The 23,845-nt window shown below is 33.8% G+C and overlaps 1 protein-coding gene across 7 annotated transcripts in view; it reads right to left on the bottom strand.

Annotated features, from left to right (window-relative positions):
• The window catches only part of CSMD1 (CUB and Sushi multiple domains 1), a 1,150,295-nt gene that overhangs the window by 253,013 nt on the left and 873,437 nt on the right, over window positions 1-23,845 (bottom strand). For all 7 annotated transcript variants that reach the window (XM_048078081.2, XM_048078083.2, XM_048078082.2 and 4 more), the window contains 4 exons: window positions 19,764-19,952; window positions 17,938-18,054; window positions 16,269-16,484; window positions 12,849-13,037 (listed from right to left, as the gene is read on the bottom strand). In XM_048078081.2, the coding sequence (XP_047934038.1) occupies window positions 12,849-13,037; window positions 16,269-16,484; window positions 17,938-18,054; window positions 19,764-19,952 (711 nt within the window). The remainder of the gene's footprint in view (window positions 1-12,848; window positions 13,038-16,268; window positions 16,485-17,937; window positions 18,055-19,763; window positions 19,953-23,845) is intronic.

Below are 23,845 nucleotides of genomic sequence, written 5' to 3'. Positions count from 1 at the left end.
AAATATTCACCTTAGTTATCCCCTAGGTATACTATTAGTCAGTGTGTACTACCTATAACCACAGCCAAAAGGTTTTAAAGGAGAAACTATATGCTTTTATTTTCACTACGTTTTCTGAGTAGTCTATTATAACCTTGTTGAGAACTGCAGCAGACTGGAAAATGCATCTTATTAAGCTGTTCTTTTATTCTCTTGCAGTGAGAGCAATCTGCCTGGAATAGACAGTTGACCCCATTCTTTGTTCTTTTGCTTAATAAACTCACTTAAATTCCATTTACATAAGTAACTTTTTTTTCTTCTTTCATTGTCTTACTTGAAGTAGGATAAAAGGAAACAGTAGAAAGTAGATTTTTTGAAAATCATATTCAGGAAGTGTTCAATGAACACAGACTCCATAAAACAAACAATTCAGGGCTCTTGATATGCTTTGAAATACAGTTCATGTAAAAACGTAACAATAGCTTTATTTAATGGAAAACTTTACTTTATTATTCTTCCATATGTCTTGCTAAAAGGTTTGACAGGATTTTAAACAGATCTTCAATGCAGAGATCAAATAAAAGTAGTATACTGCCAGTTTAAAGGCTTCTCTGCCACCAAGCTCTTCTACTGAGTGCAGAATATCTTTGTTGTATTTACAAAATGGTGCAGCAGTTGATAAAATGAGAACAAGTTGAGCTCAGACAGTTAATACTTCTTTGTGTTTCTATTGGACAATATTGTTACCCAGTAGGATGATCATCCAACATTATCACAAGGGCAAAGGGATCATGGATGAAGTGGAACCTGCCATCATGATCTGTCTTCATACATCAGCAAGAACTTAGGTTTTCTCCACAGGCATTGACTGATGGGCCTCTAAAGCCCATAGCTGTGCATATGACTTTATAGACACGATGTGACTGCACTGAAGCACAGTTTCATGTACAAACTCAGGTGCAGTGCGGGGAGATGAAGCTTCTGATTAACTGGAATGCCACATCCAGCCAAGGTGCATGTGAAACTTGCACAGCACCTCTGCTGCACAGTGCCTTAACTTCTGTAATGCCCTTCATTTCCAGTTCTTCAGCCACTCTTTCACTTGTAAGCCCTGTGCCTATGTGCTGCTCTTGCTTTCACCTAGCACTGGTGAATTCTGAATCACTGTTATGCTGGGTTTCTCCTTAAAAGTGGCTGCCATGGACACTTAAACCATACTGTTCTTACCCCACTTCTCACTCCTTTGCCCTATTGCTTTTAGCTTGTTTGCATCACTCCTAACTTGGTGGCTTTTAGCTTTTAAGTTCATATTGGAATAAAGCCTGGTAGATATGAGCAGATAGTGTTTTTGTTTGCTTGTTTGTTTTTAATACACAATAGATATTACACAATAATATACACACACAGCTTAACTACTAATCAGTTTGGAGCGTGCACACTATTCATTGCAACAGCTACCACCACCTTATTCAGGGGTAACAGCATCATAAACTACTTACAAAGAGCTTGAGTGGGTCTTCAAGAGAAATAGAAGTATATTACCAAGAAAGCAGTAAGATGTTGGCTTTTTCATCATTACTGTAATCATCATTTTTGCCACACACTTTATTGGAGAAGTATTAGTATGGTGATTCTCCTTCCTCTTCCCAGCTGCTGCTTAAGGACTGACTTTCCCTTTTCTTTCCCTATCCTTATCTTTCCTTTTGTTTTTCCCTCAAGATAGATTTCAAATCATCATTAGCTATCACTCACATGTCACTCCTCAGACATTATAAAAAAGCTAGGAAGCTTTACTATGTTGTGTGACATGGAAATCATAGAATCATACAATCATTTAGGTTGGAAAAGACCTCTAGGATCAAGTCCAACCGTTAACCTAGCACTGCCTAGTCTACCACTAAACCATGTCCAAAAGCACCACATCTGTGTGTCTTGAATGCCTCCAGAGATGGTGACTCAACCACTTCCCTGGGCAGCCTGTTCCAATGCTTCACAACCTTTTCAGTGAGGAAATTTTTCCTAATATCCAACCCAAATTTCCCCTGGTGTAACTTGAGGCCATTTCCTCTTGTCCTATCACTTGCTGCTTGGGAAAGAAAAATTATCCCCACCTCCCTATAACCTCCTTTGAGGTTGTTGTAGAGAGTGATAAAGTATCCCCTGAGCCTCCTTTTCTGTAGGTTAAATAACTCCAACTCCCTCAGCCACTTCTCATAAGATTTGTTCCCTAGACCCTTCACCATCTTGGTTGCCCTTCTTTGGACATGTTCCAGCAACTCAATGTTACCTAAAAAAATAACAACTTAAATATGACGGCAGTTAAATACAGAGTTCCTAAGTACAGTGGACCCTGGATACATGCAGAACCTTAATATAATCTAAAGATTTATACATTCAATACTAATGCTGTAAAATTTTCTGCTCATATACAGCCAAACATAAATGAGAGCTCTCTTTGCCTAAACACTAGCTAAAAATCAATAGCAGTTTTCAGACTTAGTCTGACTTCTCAAAGGTGATCTAAAATTCAAATTTTATGCTACAGAAATTTTAAAGAAAACAATGAACGCCAGATCTCAAGGGTCTCAAAGAAATCCCCAGTACTATCCAGGCTAACAAGCTTCCCACTTATGCTTCAGTCTCCATGGAAATTAACTCAATGCTACAACATGACAAAGTATCTTAATTATAATTGGTGATTTTGCAATTAATACTAACTAAACTGTTAAAAAGAAACAACTTCTTAAAGTGTCAGCAATTTATTTTAGCACCCTATCATTAATTATTCCTGTATTATTTACTATAACAACTGAACATGATAAATTAATGTGATATTAATGTGAATATCAGTGAACAATACCTCAGTGAGTATTTTACTCAAAGTATAATGCACCATTAAAAATCAAGTGCCATGTAAAATTTAATAAAGGAGCAACACCACTTAAGTATAAAATGGAAATATTTAGTAGCTGTTGTTTTCAGCTTAATTGTTGAAGTTTGTCACAGCTTGTTTTAGAAATACTCTATACAGTTGAAATGGTTAATGGGGGACAGGGAAGCAATGCAAGTTAAAAAGGGAGAGGAGAGAATAACAACCGAAAAGAAAAAAGAAAAGAAACATAACCTCTTAAAGCCGAGCTTATTTTATTAATGTTATGCTTAAAATCTATGCAGTGCCTACCATGAAGGGCTACTTTCAATTGAACAAACCACTGTACAGATAATATTTTCATGGTAAATCCTACGTAAATTTTAATCACCGTTTCCTAGGGAGACAGTAAACAGAAAAAAACAGGCAAGTAGACAGAAGCAGCATGCAAATCAAGCAATGGAAATTAACCTTAAGACAATCTAGGAAAGGGGAGTTGAAGGACTAAGTCAAATTTTCCTACCCATTATCATGTGATGACCTAATGCCTAAATTCTAGAAGAGGTGACCAATGTGTTGTTATTTGTCTTCTTTATTTGTCGTCTTTATGAGCAGCAGAAAACAACCATCTCTGATAATAAGGGTAGCTTTTCAGCCACTATGCTGAGTAGGGAGGCTAGGTAAAGGCCATTCACATCACTGAAGGTATTAAGCAGGTTAAAAAAATCTTAAAATTTTGCTACTGGTTCAATTTTGCAATTAATGTTGCAGACAACCTGGAACAAACTGAATTTATTATTTTTTTTACCTAAACTTGATTTATAGTAAACCTCTATCTTCTGTGATCTCATAAACATACATTTATTGCATTATATTTCTCAAAACAAATCAAGCAGGGTGAACTAGAAATTTCTGAGATGTCTTCTGTAAAAAGAGGAAGTTCCTACACTCAGGCACTGTATCTGCCACTGTAAAGGTCTCTTCAGCCATTTTTCTACCCATTGCCTTCAATAATTAGTGAATAGGAGATCTTTGGAGAGTATGAAGGAAAGAATGAAATGTCTCACCTCTTTCAGAATTTCATGACACACTATAAGAGAATACCAAAACTCAAAGGCTCATTCCTTACCTGTCAGAGGATCACTGTAAATAACAGTCACATTTCAAAAAGTATTTAGGAGATGATTTAGGTGTACATCAGATGCATGGATTCAAAACTACTCACCAGCCACCTATCTCTGGAAATGTGTATACTCACTGGGTATCTCTTGTTTAATGTCACATTTCTGCTATGGCTTATATCCTATCCCCCTGCCAAGTCTGAGAAGATACTTGCCACTGATATTCAAAAAAAGAAGCAGAGCATCATCTAACTTTCTCTCAGTGCTGACAAAGCTTTGCTGGTGTGCAGAAGAAAATATGAAATTCATGAGATTCAGGAAAAGAATTCTGCACTGCAGCATGACAGTGAAATCTATGGACAATGGCACTGAGCTGGAAGAATGTATTTTCTGGGGGGGGGGGAGTTATGGGGGAGAGATAACAGAGTATTTTCTGGATTCTAGATCTACTTCTAGTGTTACTGGTTCATTGAATTACTATATTCAACTAAAAAATGAAATCACTTATAGAAATGTTTTCTGAGTCTTCCAATTCCTTTTTTAACAATAGAACAACTTTACAATACAGAATGTTAGAAAGCTCCTGACTAATTTGACTTAAAGCAAACTGAAAAGTAAGAAAAGTATGATTAAAAGCAGAGTCCTGGTTTTCTAGATGAGATGTAGGAAATCTGTCTTGGTAACATATTTCCCAGACAACTTCTGTGGTTCCTGTTTAAAAATTTATTGAAGACAAGAAGACAGCAGTCAAAAACGTGATTGCTATGGTCTCCTCTAGGCAGACTTTAGCCTCAGAATCAACAGATTTAGGAGACATTCCACCTCATTTCTGGACCCCAGTATTCACCAAGCTCCTGAGGTTGGCATATTTTTGGAGATAAGCAGAAGTGCGTAACTGCCTAGGAGCATTACTCTTGGCTCTGTACTCTAGGGGGACTAACTCACTAAAAGCTGGGTATGGCCTCAAGAAAAAGTAGTCAACTGTGAAATGAAACTGTAACAGAATTGTATAATTATAGGTAGAGGAAAAAAAAGAACCATTGCAGGAAGAATAATTGCGAAGAATATGTATCCACACCATCGTGCAATTGTCTTCATACAGCCCCAGAATAAATATAAATGTATATATACATTTTCAACTATGCAAAAGCAAGTGATAAAATGGGAATAAAATATATATGTGAAGTAGTGTCAATAACCATTCATAACCACAATTGGTTATCAAATGAATGTTTTTGAAAAATATATATTTATTTCTAGAAAACAATGGAATAATAATTTAAGCAATCATAACAACAAAACAACAAATAATACAAGATGAGATGTCAACAAAGGAGGAAAGGAAGATTGTTTTCTCTTCCTAAATCTCAACTACACAAAAGATAATCAGGGAAGCTTGTCTGTACTCCAGTAGCTTGTTTTTTACCCACATAAAGGGATACCAGCAAACACAAATGTAATTTTATATGATAATTAAATTCAGAAATAAATTTGGAAAATTAAACATAAAACACATAGCTATTACAGCAATGTGCCAGGTGGCAATATCAACAAACTTATAGGTGACCCAGCTGTTTCAAAGTAGTACAAAACCACCTTTTGGTCAATACTACCAAACCTAGATATGGGTTACTTCAGTGATATTTCTTCTTCAAGACAAAGTGCACATGTATTTTCCTAGTAGTCCTGTGCCAGGATTGCTAGGAGAGTATTTTCACCTTGACAGTATCTATGGGAATGTACTCCTTATTCTATTAATTCTGCGCATCACACAAAATTACACAGAAGTAGAGTGTTTCTCTCCATTTCCCTCAATCTCACATTCCTCTCAGCTACACTAAACTTTGAGGAAAGGAGTGAAAGAGGACACTATGAATACACTTTTAGACAACGTATCCGAAAGAACAGTTACATAAAGGTAGCCAGACAGTCTTTTTCCTTCAAAAGACTGTCTGTGTCCTTTATACTGTGGATAACTGCAGAAAGTCATTGCTGTAGGATACCTGGAGTCTTTTCAGTCACTAGATAAGTAAAAATCACAGGATAGCTCTTCCAAATGTAATGACTCTATGTAGAAATCCGGGAAATAGTTAGTACTCTTGTGCAAAAAAGTGATTGAAGTGTATCATCTGCAGATATCAACTACTAGTACATTTGACAGAGAAATTGTCATTTTTACTTGAGTGCTTTTGAGTAAGTTCTTACAAGAAATGGTATTTCTTTATGGATGACTCCACTACCTTTCTTTTTTTTTAAAAAAAAAAAAAAAATGCAGAATGTGAAAATTTCTGTGAGGAGATTGGCAATCCCAGTCTTTCTACTGTTAGTTTGAGGGGTGGAAAGGAAGGGGTCCTCCTGAAAAGCCACATCATGACAATGTAAACTCAGAGGATTCAGCAGATACCTAAAGTATGGAGAGTTGTTTCCTCAGGAGAAAGTGTTCCACAAAGGTACTGGTTTAGGCTGGGATATAGTTGATTTTCTTTGTAGAGACTCATATAATGCTGTGTTTTAGATTTAAGAAAAGAAGTGTTGATAAAACACCGATGCTTTAACTATTGCTGAGCAGTGCTTACACAGAGTCAAGGCCTCTGCTTCCCATGATGCCCCATCTGCAAGTGGGCTGTGGGTTCACAAGAAGCTGGGAGGGGACACAGCCAGGACAGCTGCCCCCAGATGACCAAGGGGATATCACATACCATATGATGTGCTCAGCAATAAAAGCTGGGGGTAACAAGAAAGAAGGAGGAAGGGGGACCTTGGAGTTTGGAGTTAATTCCCAAGTAACTATTAAGTGTGATGAAGCCCTGCTTTCCTCAGAATTGCTAAACATCTGCCTGCCAATAGGAAATAGTGAATGAATTCCTCATCTTACTTTGCTTGCACATGCAACTTTTGCTTTATGTATTAAACTCTCTTTGTCTCGACCCATACATTTTCTCACTTCTACTCTTCTGATTCTCTCCCTCATCCCACTGGTGGGAATTTTGTAAGCAGCTATGGGGGGCTTATCTGCCTACTGGGGTTAACCCACAACAACAGCTCTAAGAGGAAAAAAAAAAAAGAAGAATTTTAATCTTCTGAGATGAGGAAATTGGACACCACCTTGGGTAATTATCATGTCTGTTCTTTAAGCAGTAACAAGGGAGTCAACCCTAAGGCCATGAACCTCCTCCACACTTTTTAATTATAAACAGCAAGGCTCTTTTCATCAGTAATTATAGTTTAAGTAGGTGGCTGTAGGCACAAACTGCTTTCAAGCCAGACGGGAGAGGTCCTACTGGAGGACACAGAAATAGGGTGATGACCAAGATGGAAATCCTAGCTAGTTTTCAAAACTGATTATTACGAGCTAGAATAATGCTGTATAACCACTTGAAGTACATGGCAGAGATAAACACTAAAGTCATTCTAACTGAAAGTTCAGAATGTAAACAAGGATAAGAGAGAAAGGGTTGACATTGGGAAATAAGATGTACAAGGACACCTATTTATGAACTTCTATATAATTTTGTAGATAGACCTGGCAGTGTCCTTTTTGCTGTGTACAAGCAGGTTCCTTACTGAAGAAGGGATTTTGCCTTATTCTGAGAACCAACCAATTTCCAGTCACTCAGATAAAAACCTTTGAAGATCAGGGTCCTGCACAGCATGGAAAGGAAGTCCAGTGAAAATTATGATATTGCTGTCCCTATGGGACTCAAAGTCTTTGACTAAAAATGACAGGGTCATGATGTTAGGCTAACCAGATCTCCCAAGCTCTGCTTTTGCCTGACCTGAAAAATGACTCTTTAAAGGAGAAGAAATGAAGAGAAAGCACAAATGGTTCTCTGACCATGAAAATTTCAGAATATATTAGAGATGAACCCTGGAGGAAAGATTTGAAATTACTTACTTGGATATAGAAGGGTGAAAGTCAATAGCTTTTGAAGCTCTGATGGTTTATTGTTGTTTATTTTTTTTTATCTTTTTTTTTTTACCAGCAGATGAATCTGAGTACACATTCTGCGACAGAAATTAGTATTTGTTTGGGTAAATGTTTAGTCTATAAATTAAATGCAATTAAATTTGAAGGCCTTTCATCCTGAATCTGATTAAAAGAGTCATTAAAGTAAATATTACCATATGTCCTAAAAAGACCTAAAAAAACTTTGTTGATATATAAAGGCTGGTGTGTATATATCATGTAGATGAGTTTGGACAGTGTAGAAATGATAATGAGGAAGAAATACCCTAGAGACTATTGAACTATGTACTTGCAACTTTGTGCCACTGAGTTAAGACTAGATTTAATTTCTGAATGTACGCTGTAAAGCCAGCAGATATCAGGGCAAGTATTTTCTTTTCCCCCTTTTGAGAAGGAAGTTGTCTTTGTGTGAACTACTCATCAAGAGAAGAGGATATCTTCATTCCTAATGTTTTAGGTGTCATAGCAACAAGAAATAAGACCTTTGTAAACATTCTTGGTGCTGAGAAAAATATGAAAGTAGCTTGAACTGAAGGGCACTGACTGCGTCTTTCCACCTCAGTTCCACTAAGCTGCTTGGCAGAGCATCTTTCCTTGTATTTTTCTTAGTTGCATCATTCCTTCCTGAAAGATCTCTTTTAATACTCTGGTTTCCTACATTTATAGCTTTAACTACTCTTTTGATTGATCATAAGGGTGGCTGAAGAATTATTTTTAGAAAATATTTTTCTCACTGGATGACTCCCTTACTTGACTTGGAGGGCTGCAACCTCACTAACTGGTGTTAAGAATGTAAACAGACCAAGACCTAAATGGAGTATCAGAAATACCTTCAGGTATATTTTCCCTCCAAATCAATGAGCTTCATAATAGGTGTACCAAGCAAACACACCATCTGTTATCAAAGCCTGCATCACTCCTTGGCAGACTTGGTTCTGGGGAAGAACAGAGAGGTACTTGAGAGCACTCCCATGATATGGGCTATTTTTTGTTTACAGTAGAAGAGATTATTGTTATAATCTTCACTCTAATTATTTTCTGGCCCACACTGGCAACAAGAGAGGCTTGATGAATACTGCGTCCTTGCTCCTGGCACCATAGGGGTAGCCGCTGGCTCTGCTTGCTCTTTCAGTGGGAAGACAGAGTAGTACTACACTAAGATAATATGCAAGTCTCAAGATGTTGACACACCTGCTTTGAGAACAAGTGTTTACACATACTCTTGCACACTTTCCAAGGAGTCCAAACCCTTCTTTCAGGTTTCTGAAATGCCCTCAGAATTCAGGTGATTTGGACGTGGCCCTTGACTCTCAAATATGTTTTATCTCTCTGGTCTGATACACTCTTAGAAACGGAATTTTCTTCATAGAGATAAAAGAGTTATACAGAATACTGTTTTAGATAAGTGCCAAACATCTATGCATAGTTTATAAAAAGGTTTCTTGATCAATTAGAAATTAGGGTCTTGTACATGGATTTAATGACGTGTCCTGTAACTAATCTATAAATGGATTCAAAACCGAGCACAACTAGAACAAAAAGGAAATGTTGAGCTCTCAGAAAATAAATTTCCTTTCTATATGAATTACAGACTCATCATTTATTCTTGTGATTGGATATGTATCTAAATTATGCTTGGGAGAAGATGTATGCATATTTTTGTCTGACAATGTAAATGGTTAAATTAGACCTGTAGGTTCATGGGTAATTCAATGGCTGATGCATCATTAATTTAAATTGACACTTGGTAACCTTTGCAACTTTGCAATATGTAATCTACATTATGTGGAATAATTCCATGAGCATTTTCAAAATATCAGGTACGAATCTCTTAGTATTACTGTACAATGTGGAGGAAAGTTTTTCTAAAATATAAAAACATTAATAAAAATAAAATATAAGACAATAATATAACATGTATTTTCTTCATCACAAAATAACAGTATTCCTGCAGATCAGTACACTTAAATACTACTAATAGTCTATTATTATTATTATTTTTAATCTGAACTAAAACAAACGTTTTTGAGAGGAATGCAGAGGAGCCCACCAGAAAAAGAAAAGCAACAACAAAAAAAAGTGAATAACCTGAACTTCCCAAGAACTATAACTTCCAAAAGATTCCATACATCAAATAAGATATGAAATTTTACAGGAAATAATACAGATTTTCCTGCTAGTTAGTGTACTGCAGACACGCACTTTTACTTCTATTCAAAGAAAATTAAATTTATGTCTCATAACAAGTATTGAGAAGACATGTAACTGGAAAAACAATTTCATATTTAATTTGCATATTGAAAATTATAACTTTCTGAGCCTCTTGTGTGGTTGAGCATGATACTTAAATGTTCCATAAAAAAATATATATTTGGTTCAAATGGTTCAAAATATATATTTAAAATATATATATTCAAATGACACATGAATAAAATTGAACAATAAATTGAGCACACATTCAGACATGAAAATGAATAATATAAAACAAAAATTTCCATTTTACAAAGTTAAGTTTACAAGATGGTAATTTTGAATAAAGCCTTCAACAACAACAATCTTATTATTGTAGCATAATTCTAAGTATATGGAACTTCATCATAGTTATTCCTTTCTTCCAGTAATATAAACTAAGCCATATTCATTTCAGTGTACTCACTAAATTTTCTCTTATTGAAACAAATATCTCTAACCTTGGATATAAAAATGATAACTAATGAATTTGGGAACAGACGCAAATAACTTTACAAATGTATAATATTACTTAAAAATAGAGGAAAATATATTGGAAAAAATGAAAGCTTACTTAAAATGAAAATAGACCATCAGACTTGTGGAAGTTTAATTTCCAATGGAAGTAATTTCCTTTATTTAGGCATCTAAAGGATGTCTGGAGACTGATTCTTCTGACTGGAAAATGGACACCAAAATCTAGGCTTTCTATCTTGACTTTATTGACTTAAGTTACCAAGTCCAAAACTACATTGAAAATAGTGAAATTCAAATGTTTGGAATCTGAATCCCACCAACTAAAAAATACCTGCAGGCTAATAATCCGTATTCAACCCATAGTACCAGAACCAGCTAACTTTTTGGTATACGATAGCTGCTGACAGACATATACTTATCCTCTGGGGAGTTAGAAAATAAGTTTGCAGCTTCCTGTCTGGTATCTCTTTGTGTCTCCTATTTGGTCACAATACCCAGTCATCTAGTATTGTGGATTTTTGTTTGTTTGGTGGGTTGGTTTGGATTGATTTTTTTTTTTTTTGAGATCGAGATTGCCATTGTTTACACATACAAATACTTTTCTCATTGTATATTTTTGTTTATAAAGAATCAAAGAATCATATTTTTAAACTGGCTCATTCTGTAGAAAGGAATAACAGATATTGTTATCATGTAGAATTTTTTTTTCTTTCTTAAAGACCTACCTTTTTTCTGTCACTCTTCAAAACAGTGATTTGTTTAGAAATAATCTTTTATGTTAATACTTTCATTCATACATTATTGACTGCATCAGAATCAGCTACTTCAAATAACATCATTAACAAGCAACCATAACAGTAAAACAACATGCAGTAGAAAGAGTTTTTATATTCAGTTTTAATTGCATATGGGTATATCCTAATGATATCTTGATTAAGCTTAACTATTAAGAATTGTAATATTGCACAATTAACAGTCATCTTTTGTTTAAGAACCCAGAAGTAAGCAGCGAATTTTCTATTTGCATGCATGGACAGCTATAGAACAGCAGAGCGCTCTTAAAAATTAGGAAAACTAAAATGCTACATTCAAGGTGAGTATGTGAATATTCTTATAGTGAAATTTGCACATATTAAGTTGATATATGATGATGTGTACTTGGTTAGCCAACATTCACAGTCAAACAGCATTAAGAAGCTAGCTGAAAATAGCCTAAGACTTAAATTATCTATATATTTGTATATGTATATATACATATTTAATGGTAAACACCATACAATGTTGGCTTCTCTCTAATTGGTTAAATAAGCCCAGGTCATTAAAACATAATTACAAATACTTTCCTTTTTGCCATAAAAAACTATATATATGTATTCTATGAGTATTTACAATGTAGGACCTACAACTTTTTTTCAGATATAGATGTATGTGCTTTTATAAGAAGCAAAAAAATCATGCCAAAGTTGAGTGTCTCCCTTAATGAAAGAAAATTGTATTTAAATAGCCTTCTTATTGCAATCCATTTACAGGTAGGTGTGTGGAATTACATGACATTTCAGAAGTCTTATGTCAATAGTAGCTATCAGACTCACTTCATATACTGGTGATAAAACTATCTCATCAATCAACTACAGCAACAGTACAAATTTTATAAAATCCAGTCCCAACACTGCTCACAAAAAAGACCTATTTACCCACTTTGAGCATATAGTTATGATTTTTAACAACAGTACATTCATTTAAAAATTACACTTTAGATACTGCAATACAGTGTATAGCTTATAAACTGTAAAAAAAAAAAAATAAATGTTCAGAGTTACAATAATAAACACCCTTAAAATCATCTGGGGTACTGTTATTAAGGCTGTTTTCACCTAAGAGCTCTAAACATTGTTTCTGTACCCTGAAAGACAAAGTATGAAATTTATATCTTAATAAGGGCACATACAGTTCAATTATTACATTTACATTTTATCTCACAAGACATTCTGATATTACTTTCTACCATGATTCTTACTATTCCTCTTCTTTTTGTTCTCTAAGTAAAAAAAGACATGGAGTACTTATATCTTGCACTGAGTAAAGTTTCTACAGCTTGGGGATCAATCCTTTCAACCCAAGTACTTTGTTCTCTACCCAATATTCTGAAACATGCCATGTGCTAATAACGATTTGATGAATGAAATGAAAGCATGTGACCACCTACCCACACACCTTGGCAGAGGTGCACTCCATACACGCCGACCACCACCCAGGCAGGTAAGTTTATTAGCACCTTCCAAGCGATATCCAGGGAAACAAGAAAAGATCAAGGAATCTCCAACACCAAACTGAAAGCCAATTCGCCTGCTGAAGGCAGGAACACCAGGATCATCACATGGTTCCAGATCATATTCTGCAGACAATAAAACATATATATAGGACAAGTTGTTCACATGGGGAAGAAAAAAAACCTTGTCAAATGAGTTGCATTTTGTCAGTATGCATCACTTGAAAAACAAGTATTTCAGAGCCATTTTCTCTATTTAAAATAGCACCATTTCTATATTTTTATTATGGCTATATATACAGTAATTATGTATCTATTGTGTCCCACCTACACTACATTTATTTTCCTAATTTTGAAGGTCTGTAATCAGCTTGTACTCTAAGTGGTTTACTATAATTTTCTTTAATTACATCCTCTGTATATTATTCTTGGTTCATTTGATCTGAACTCCCAAACAGCTTTAGAAGTGAGATTTACAGTTTAAAAATTCATTATGTATGAAGAAAATCTAACAAAAAATCAAATGAAATGTCAGGTGAATAAAAAGACATATGACCACATTTTCAAAAAATGCAGTTCTGTTTTTCTAGTAAAACTATACTATTTAAATAACAAACTATTCGCATGCCTTTTAGAAATCATACAGATGTCACCTAACTGAAATTAAATATATATATATATATATTAAGTTTCAAAGTGTCTGGATTTATTTTCTCTTTTGTAACTATGAACCAGGAATAAATTCACAGAATTTGCAAATCTATAGGAACAAAAAGAAGTAAGAAGTAGTAAAACTGAAGTCCTCAAATGCTTCCTAAAGTGTGTAATTTTTTTTTTCACCGTTACTTAAATAATCTGTTTAACTGACAGTACATGTATACAGAACAATACATGTCCTGGAATTCTTGTAACTCTCAGAGGGGATGATATACTTAGACTAATATCATAATACAACTTTCAGTTTATTTTACGTTTACAAGAAACTGGGAATTATAAAAATAATAATAATAATAAAAAAATACTGTGTCTTTCTCTATCCCTTTATGCTGGATATGGAACTACTCTGCACTTTCTCCTGTATATATTGTTGTCTCTATAATCATAGGAATAATTAAATAATTATTTTTGATTTATTATTGTTGTTGGTATAATAATAATATTAACATAATATTATTTTATTATTTATTGCTATTATTCATTGCTATTTATTACTATTTTTATTATTTATTGCTATTTATAACATTATTAAATTATTGCTACATATTTATTATATACATTAGATTAAAATATGTTAAAAAAATTGCTTTGCAGCATGGAATGAATAGCATTTAAGTGCTATTCACTTTCCCCAGGTGGTGGGAAGATGACAGACGATAAGCATAAGTTGAAATACTTAATAAAACTGTTTCCAGCTGGATGCAAGTAAAAACACGTTTTCGAGAGAAGTAGTGCAGTGGCAGGTTTTCAAGATCCTCCTTCACAAAAACATTAGCAACCTGGTTTGATCTCATACCTAATCCAGCTTTGAACAGCAGGTTGGTTTCAATGACCTACTGAAGTCCCTTCTGATAAGAATTGTTTTTATAATTCTATGATAAACAAACATCACTAAGATATACTTAACAAGGAATGCACAGTTACATGGAAGATATATTAGTCAAGTTCTTTTCACTGATGGTCATCAAAATCAGAATGCAATTTCCATGCATACCAGTTCATGTGTCTCATGTGTTACAGGATGAATAAAAAAATCTATTTGTGTTTTTAACTAAAAGTTTATTTTTTTATGCATGCAACTTGTAAAGGTTGTCATTGCTACTTTTGATTTTTTCTTTCAAAATGAAGCCAAGATAATATTTGTAGAATAAACTTAGCAGTTTAGTCACTCTGCTGTCAAAAGTTGCTTTCAAAAGGTAGAGCAAAACAAAACAGTTCATATGTATTACAACTAAATAAAAAATAAAATCAAAAATTTTCATGGAAGGATTAAAAATTTCTTTTCTATCTCTTGTATAGATTTATCTGCAATCAATTCAGTGCTTAGTGGGGCAAATTTCTGTATTAGGTGATATTCAAAATAGATTAAGGTCTTTCACTAAACACTGCTTACTATGGCAAAATACATTCTGGTCATTTGAAAACAAGAAAAGACTTATTCACTTGTGCCATAAAATTAATGTGATTGATAATATTTCTGAAAATACTTATTTAATATAAATGATGACTTATGATGGCTATCTATGTGTGTACTTGTTGCAGATAGGGCATGAAACTTTGCCGATGTTTGAAAACTTCTGATACATCTATTTTATTACTCTACAATTTTCCCTTTTACATCCATAATAATATTTTGTGTATTTTTCTACAAATGGCCATCTACCATTTTGAGTTATTTATAAATAAAATATAAGAGAAAAAAAAATGCATTTGCATTCAAACTTATTGAACTGTTGACTTCTAATTTGGTTAGTTTAAAGTATCCAGAAAAAATATTCATCAATTCGTATGAGAAAATACAACACTATCGCTCTAATCATTTTTTTTTAAATAAGCTGAACTACAGTATTTGCAAACAGTGCATCTATAGGTCTAGTGCAACACTGCCAGACTTCAGATAAAACATGTTTATTGTTTTTCAGTTCTTGAACAATGATGTACGAGAGTCAGATATATTAGTTCCTTATGTGTTTCTCCCACAGAATATCCATGAGCACAAGCATCTTAACTAGTGGCTGATTCATTCGTACATGCATCTGTAAATATTCCACACTCTAGTAACAGAGATAGGCAAAGAAAATTCTTGAGAAATATATTTTATATGTAGTCTAATTTTAAAAGACTGTAAATAAGCATTAGCAATCTTTATCAATTCTCTTAAAGAGTTTTTAAAAATTATCAGAACTGCATTTATCAACACCTAATACACCTTCATTAACTTATTTATATAAATGTCTTTTTTTCCATTCCAAAATTAATTTATTTAAATTCCACTGTGACTCCGAGTTAGCATGCTGCTCTTTATTTACAGTTTCTGTCCTTCTTTTAGTGAAACAGCTTGTTAGATTCTTTTGTCTGAAGTTTCTTTTAGTCTTCTTTGTGTATTTTTTTTCCTCCATTTTCCTCCAAACCTCTTTTTCACTGGTTCTCTGGAAACAGGGAAAATTCCTTAAAAGCATCTCATCATCATCATCTTCTAAATGTTAGCCACCTTAATAAATCGTAGCCAGCCTTCTAAGATACAGACGGTATATTTCTTTCAACTTCTTTACTGGTGTTTCATAACATTTTTGCTATCTGCAAGTTAAAATATTACCTTGGAAACAATTTCTGGACACTTAGCAGGTTGGAATATCTTACCTGAAAACGTAATGTTGAAGCCTTCATAAGAAATTGAAAAATCAGATATAAATCGAAGCTGTGCAGTAAAATTTCCAAAGAGGCCAGCTTTAATAGTAGGGGGTAAGACTGAGCCAGTTAACCTGGCTACTGGTTCTGTGAAGCTGCCATCTTCAGTTATGAGCAAGTAGTCATGAGAGCTCTCAAGATGAAAGGTATGAAAAACCAAATGTACACCTTTAAACATATTAAAAAGGGAGAAAAGAAAAGGATTTAACAGGAAATTTTTCTCTTCCGTTATGTAGTTTACACAGAAAGTAAAACTTAAATGATATGAGAAGATTTTTAGGAAAGGTCATACATGGAATCAAAACCTGAAATTCAGAGAACAAAAACTCCAGAAAGCAAATAGACTCAACCAATCAGTTTGTGCACTGGGGGTATTTGTTTAGCTCACCATAAATCACCAACTCCTGTAAAATAATTCATAGGATTCAGTGTTATTTGTATACAGCACTCTGAAAATCTAAATTTTATTGTACAGAGTTTACTCTGTAAGCTTCTGTATTTCTTTTATTTCTAATCTCTGTCATCAACTCACTATTAAATTAGGAGTCCTACTTTAATAATCAGCTATATTTTTGTATTCATGCTTTATTTTTTGCATTTCCTCGGATACGATTTTGCTTTTTACTCTGAACTTTAGCAACTGCCTATACACAAGGACCAAGATGACACAAGTTTTATGTACAGTCTTCAATATATACAGGTTCACATTAGCTAGGTCACTACTCAAGAAGTGACTACTTTTCCAATTGCCAACTTCCAGTCCAGAAATGAATTGAATTTTCCATTACAGTTAACTTTTAAAATATGATTATTTACTGTGGGGAGCAACAGTCTTCTTAGAAAATCTTCTCACACACTTCAAATTTGAAAATGCCACGCAAGCATTAAATAAAAAAAAACAGTCTGTAAGAAGATTTTGAATAGTAGAAACTTCCAATATACCTCTCAGACTAACATCACACATAACAAAGACTTTTCTTGCCATAGAAGGCTGATAGAGGAACATTTTCATTATATTTTGATTCAGTGATATATAGCATCATCTGTACTTCCTAAGCTTTACTAATTATTTAATTAATTCATCTATTTTTCCCCTTGCTTCTTCTATCCATTTCCCCAATGGATAAGCTGCTAAGCACACCCAAATGTTACTCCACTGTGTATACAACATAAAGATATATAATTTTTATTAATTTAAGCTTTTAAGCTTCATGATTTGAGTCTGAAATCTACGGTTACTAATACACAGATCAAATCTGCTGTTTCATGATTAATATTGGAGAAGAGCTATCAATAAGGCCCTGGAAACTTTCACTTAGTACTCTAGTTTTATTTAACAAGCAACAACATTATTTTCATATATTTTGGCTCTTCTAATTTCTGTCCAATTTTCTAAGAGAAACTAAAACACATTACTCCAGGTCACTGCTAAAAGAGCATTTATTTTCCAAAATAAACACAAATCAAAAAGATTACAACATTTGAAGACATTCATTTTGTGAACCTCAAAAGAACGGCAGAAAACAATGATTTGAGCGGATTCATAAATGACATTTTGCTTTTTTGAATTTATAAAACACAGAGATTACATATAAATATGCAATTCATATTAGATTCTTACCCTTGCCATGTGACACTTCAATAGTCCAAGTGCAGTTTAAAGAGTTTGGATAAAAATCAGGAAAACCTGGAGAAAGAATAGTTCCACTCTTTCCATGAATGTATCCGCCGCATAATGCTTAATAGAAGAAAAAAAAAAAAAAAGGAAAACAAAACAGAAGTCATACAGGAAGTCCTGTTTTTAATTAAAAAAAAAAAAAAAAAAAAGTTCACTCTTCACTTCTTTAACTACTCTAAAAATAGAAAAATAGGGTCAAGTATTAAACTAGGAAGTTAATTTGTCTGAAGCCATGACATTCATGTTTGACAACAATTTGTTTATTCTTAAAGTAGTCTTTTAACGGAATTTTATTTTTCCTCTACAACATCTTCTGTTAGTTGGCGGGATACCAAAATAAGTAAATCCATGTTCCAGAATATACAAATTCCTATTGTAGCAGTATTTAGAAGTACTGTTTTGATTTGTTTTGTTGAACTCACTCAGAAACCATATATCTTACAGTTAACTTTCTTGGACTACATACTTCATTTCATTCCGTTTTCATCAAACAAAAAGTATAAGAAACAAAATGTATTTTTCTTCAAAGAATAGAAAAGCATTTTTGCTATTTGATTTCTTTTGTGACATTCAGGGAAAAAATAAGTATTTTCCTCTCACAGGTTCAGATTTTCCCTTCATAAGTATTTTGAAAGACACAAGTACTATGATAGAAAAATTTTATGCATATAAGCATTTTGCTAAACTAGACTGATCCAATTTGCATGGCAAATTAATTAAAGTAAAATAAAGATTTGCATTGCTGAATTACTCACTGATCTCATAAATACAGCATGGCTGTGCTTTTCTTTCATCTGTAGCTGTCCAGCTTTTTATGTTCTTTCAAATTTTAATTAACTAAATATTTTAAAATACAACAGTAAAGCATTAAGATGCTTTTAGTCTTCTTCTCCACACAGAAGGATAAACCTTGTCATGAACTATGGCAAATATACATGACAAACTGTGCAATACACCTTCAGAAGTTCTACACACATACATGTACGCACAGCTATAATGCTGGCATTATGGCTATGGTTTTTCATTTCTTATCAGACTAAGGAGTTTGTTAACGTTTATTTATTTTAAATTTATGTATTTTAGACATATGTTTAAAAATAAGTAGAAGAAATGTTTTAGCCTGGTTTTGCCTGCATAAATGTACTACTGCACATAAGCATGAAGAATATGAATGAATAAAACCACAGTAAATGTATGGTATGATAAAAAGAGCACAGAAATATTTGCTAGCATAGTTCAGCATTTTTTTTAAAGAAAGATGTAGACAGCTTCATATTGCATATGTCCCAAAACATTCTCTATTTCTACTACTTTTCTAACCAAGTTAAACCCAGTTCTACCCATCTATAAAGAGAAACTTGCTTTCCTACAATAACAAGAGCACATGCATACCCATTTTCCGGTTTTACCACTTCTATCTACCACTAACACTAGAAAATTTAGAAGCACATAAAAAATACAGCTCTAAATATAGTTTTATTGTTCTCCAACTTCTCAATGTCTTGCTTTTTCTGCAGTTACTAAACTGCAGATTTGTAATGTTTCTATTAATATATACCTGTAAATTTCACTTCTCATTTATAGTATTTGAAAGTTAATACAGAGATGTGAAGTATAGCTTTTATTAACAATAAAATCATTTTATAAAAATACGGATTTTGGTGTGATTGAAGGTAGGTAGTCATAATAATAGGCTTAATTAGATCTTGAAAATAAGAGATTAACTTTTTTGGACTTAAATGATGCCACCCAAAGAACTTGACACTTACCGTCACAGCTGGGTAATGCATGATTCCACTGATGGTTTCGTTCACATATGAGTGGTTCTTCATCACTCAGGGTATATCCCGGATCACAGCTAAAAGTTACTGTAGAGCGGATATTAAAGTTGTTACCATGGCGATGGCCATTCACAGGAATCCCTGGGTCAAGGCAGGAATCTGATTCCAGAGTAACACCTGAAATACACAGGTTTAATTTATTTCCTCCCCTTTTTCAGATAGTAAACATAAAAAATCATAAACAAAACACTAAAAGAGTAAGTAAGACAGAAGAAATAGACCCCAAAAGATACTTCTTAGCATTGCCTGAGCACTGGTGTGGGATATAAAGGACTGTTTCTAGCTATTGAAGAGCAGTTTTTTAAATTTTAAATCTCACAGAACAGAGAAGCCCAAGTTAAGAAGGAAAAAAATTGGAGCTGTATATTTGATCAAACAATGAAAAAAAGTGCCAATGTATGCACTGAACATCTGCAACTACAGGAAGATATAAAGGTTCAAAGAATTAATACTCAATTTTCTCTTTTCATAGAATCATAGAATATCCTGAGATGGAAGGGACTCACAAGGATCACCGAGTCTAACTCCTGACTCCACATAGGACCAACCACCCAAAAATCAGACCCTGTGTTTGACAGTGCTGTCCAAATGCTTCTTGAGCTCCAGCAGGCTCGGTGCCGTGACCGCTTCCCTAGGCAGCCTGTTCCAGCGCCCAACTACCTTCTCAGTGAAGAATCCTTTCCTAACATCCAATCTAGTATATAAATCATATTTAATTATTCCATTTCGTCTATTACATTTCTGATACTGTGGGACAATGCAACTTTCTTCTGTTGGAGTAATGGCTATTTGACTTAACAAAAAGCACAGTATCAAAAAATGTAATGGATAAACTAAGAAACCACTTGTTAAATCTTACACATACAATCCAATGCATCAAAAATAGAAAGATAATTAATATAGGTTATATAGTTGCATAACTCTTATGTGACAGGTGTTTAGTAATTATGTCTTACGAAAAAGTTTGAACAGTGTATGATAAATAAACCTGCAGCTATACACTGAACAAGGAAGAGAAAAAAGAAAAAAAAAAACCACCAAACATCAAATGGAAGTTCATTATTTTTCCAGGACTACCACATAACCTTAGGAATTAAGTAGAAGGATTAAAAAGATAAGGAAAAAAATGATTTATGTGGGCATAAAGTAAAGGTTTTAGAATTATGGATATGAGGGTTGGAAGCAGGACTACAACCAAAAATAACATAAATAATGATTCTACCTTTCTCAGAGAAATATTCCCTGTACCCTTCAGCTATTTTTCAGTTATGAATTCAGATTTGAAAGCTTGTGATCTAGTTTTCATGAGGTATCCCTCCCATAAGGCACCTCCTTAAATTCTAAATAAATGCTTCTTTTAGTCTTGACTGCATGTTCTTAATGCATACAGTGCATTGCAGAAGGGAAGCCAGATTCCCTTCACCTGGCTTAAAAGGCTTAATATAGAATCAAAGAACCTTTTTAAGTCTACAGTATTCTGCAGTGTATGTGGCCTAAATAAATATTGATTGTGGATGAAATTTTAACTTTAATAAACATTTTTTTTTTTTTGAGACAAACTGTATTTAGTGTTTTGAGGTATGTTACAGTAGATGGAGGTCTGCAGCAGCACACTTAAAATTCCTGTCTCTTTGGGCACCCTTCAACCCCTACCCAACACATCAACTGCTTTGGGATTCTGAGTCACGTAAACTCTTATCGGTTTCATTTGGAAATAATAAACTGTAACTTTTCAGGTTTTTGCAAGGAGACCAAAAGGTGTGGCTACCCTAGCAACTTGCAACTTCCTGCTTGAGATAATGGTGCTGTACAAATGAAAAAGTCAGCTCAGGAAACAGAATTTCATTCTGAGTGGAAAATATTCAGTATTTAATGTTTAGCAATCACCTATAGATGAAAAGAAGGGATTTTTCTTTGCTTCTTTGGACAAAGATTTTTTTCTTAATGGGGGATAACATAAGACAAACTTAATAACGGACAGTGCTGAGAGTCCTGACTACAAAAAGATGATCTTAAACTATACATGAGAAATTTTGGCATCATAGTGATAAATTGTGGGTCCAGGGATTGAAAAAGTTGATTTAATACTTTTTATAACAATTGGATGAATAAATACAAGGTTAAAGTCTATGAGAAATGCATGTTTTTCCTCCCCCACCCTACATACTCCAGTACTTCCCAAGAAGAGCAGGGAGGAGTAGCTCCCTCAAAAAATGCTCCTTTCACTTCACTCCATGTAGCAGTGAGAATTACTTCAGCAGATAATATTCTACCCTATAACTTAATCATTCTCTTTTCAAAGGAACATAACACACAACCCAAAGCTAACTGCAAAAATACAATCAAAACAGATGTTGCACCCCACTGAATAATTGAAAAATACAAGCAGGCATCTTAAAAACTTCACTCTGTCAATATTGACATTTCCTCAAATGTTCATCAACTTTTTAGTATGTTAGCTGTATTAGATGCTTCATTTATTATTAAAATGAATATTTTGCAAATGGAACTATAAATGATTTTTAGAAACTGGTTTAATTAGTGGATCTCATTAGATCTCTGAAGAGGAAATGAATCTTGCTATAAGGCATGAAAGCAAACAACAGTTATATGGTCTCATATACTACATACTCATATATATTACATACCTATATTTCCCCCTTCACAGTTCAAATAGTTAAAATCATTAGAAAAATGGAATATTAAAGTGTAAGATTCTTTAGAGATTGTTTAAATAGTGCTCATTGCATGAAATGGATGAAGAAAATAAAAACAGAAACCAAAACATGGCTGGTGCCATAACCATTGCTCCCCATTAAGGCTAGCTACGGAGCAGTCACTGTATTATTCAGTGAATTCAGTGAGTCTCAAAAATGTTTTGAACAATGGAAGCACTTCAGCTGGAAGCAAGAGTGCTATTCTTTGCTATCATTATAGCTTCATCCAGAACACCGGTAAGGCAGATGTCAGAATGTGCTTTCAAGCATCGGAAACTGAGGCCACAGAATTAAATTTAGAGAGACCCCATTCTCTGGCACCAATTTTAATGCATGACTCGACTAACATACATACAGCTAAAATCTCATGCACCTCAAAACAAAAGGGGCTTGTCCCTGCTGCCTTTTGAGAACAGTCTCTGTCTGAAGTTACCCCTAGAACTATGCCCAGGCACTACTATATGGAAAGATGCTAGTTGGCATGGGTGAAAATCATGCATGGGTTTGGGCTTTAACTGTGTAAATGACTGCAAGACTGAAGCCAAGACTCTAGCATTTCTAACTTACTGGATCAGACATAGCTCCAGTGACCAGAAATGCTTCCCTGTAATCTTAAAAGGGTGAATTAGCTCCAAGTGCAAGGCTGCATATATACTTGTAAATGTCATCTGTTCCATGTTAAGAAGCTCCTTCTTTTAAATAAGATCCCAAACTGGACACAATATTCTCTGTGGTCATCAAATTAAGTGAAATAATTATTATATTTTCTAAGCCCTACATACAAAATTTGCCTATTCTGTAATTCTTTTTGATGATTCACTACAACAGTGAGAAGACATTTTGCATCAGTTACATTTTTCTCTGGATTGCTTATGCTGTCTGTAAACACCATATCCTTTCTACTGTATTTCTGTTTTGTATTTGTGAATGTCATTTCTCCTTCCACATTTATGCTTAGAATAGTTATTTATAGAATTTGTAAGTGTACTCATTATGCTATCATCAACATTGTTAATAAAATTATCAGATTCTATTGGACCTAGGCCAGATCATGGTAGGATCCCTACAAATTCAAGTTAGACAATGAAGTACTAATACTTGTTAAAACCTCTAATCAAATTTCAAGGTTTGAAGTGCACTGATAAAAAAGATAAAGAAAGGATATAAGAATGCTGTTCTAAATCATTTCATAATTAGACCTACGTCTTTAAGAACATGTAGGGCAGATACTGTATTACTATTTGTTATATTATTATTTTTAACAGAAGACAACATCTATTTGATACCAGGTTT

The sequence above is a fragment of the Anser cygnoides genome, chromosome 3, assembly GCF_040182565.1.
Source record: "Anser cygnoides isolate HZ-2024a breed goose chromosome 3, Taihu_goose_T2T_genome, whole genome shotgun sequence".
NCBI lineage: Eukaryota > Metazoa > Chordata > Aves > Anseriformes > Anatidae > Anser > Anser cygnoides.
This window is presented reverse-complemented; position numbering and strand designations above follow the sequence as displayed.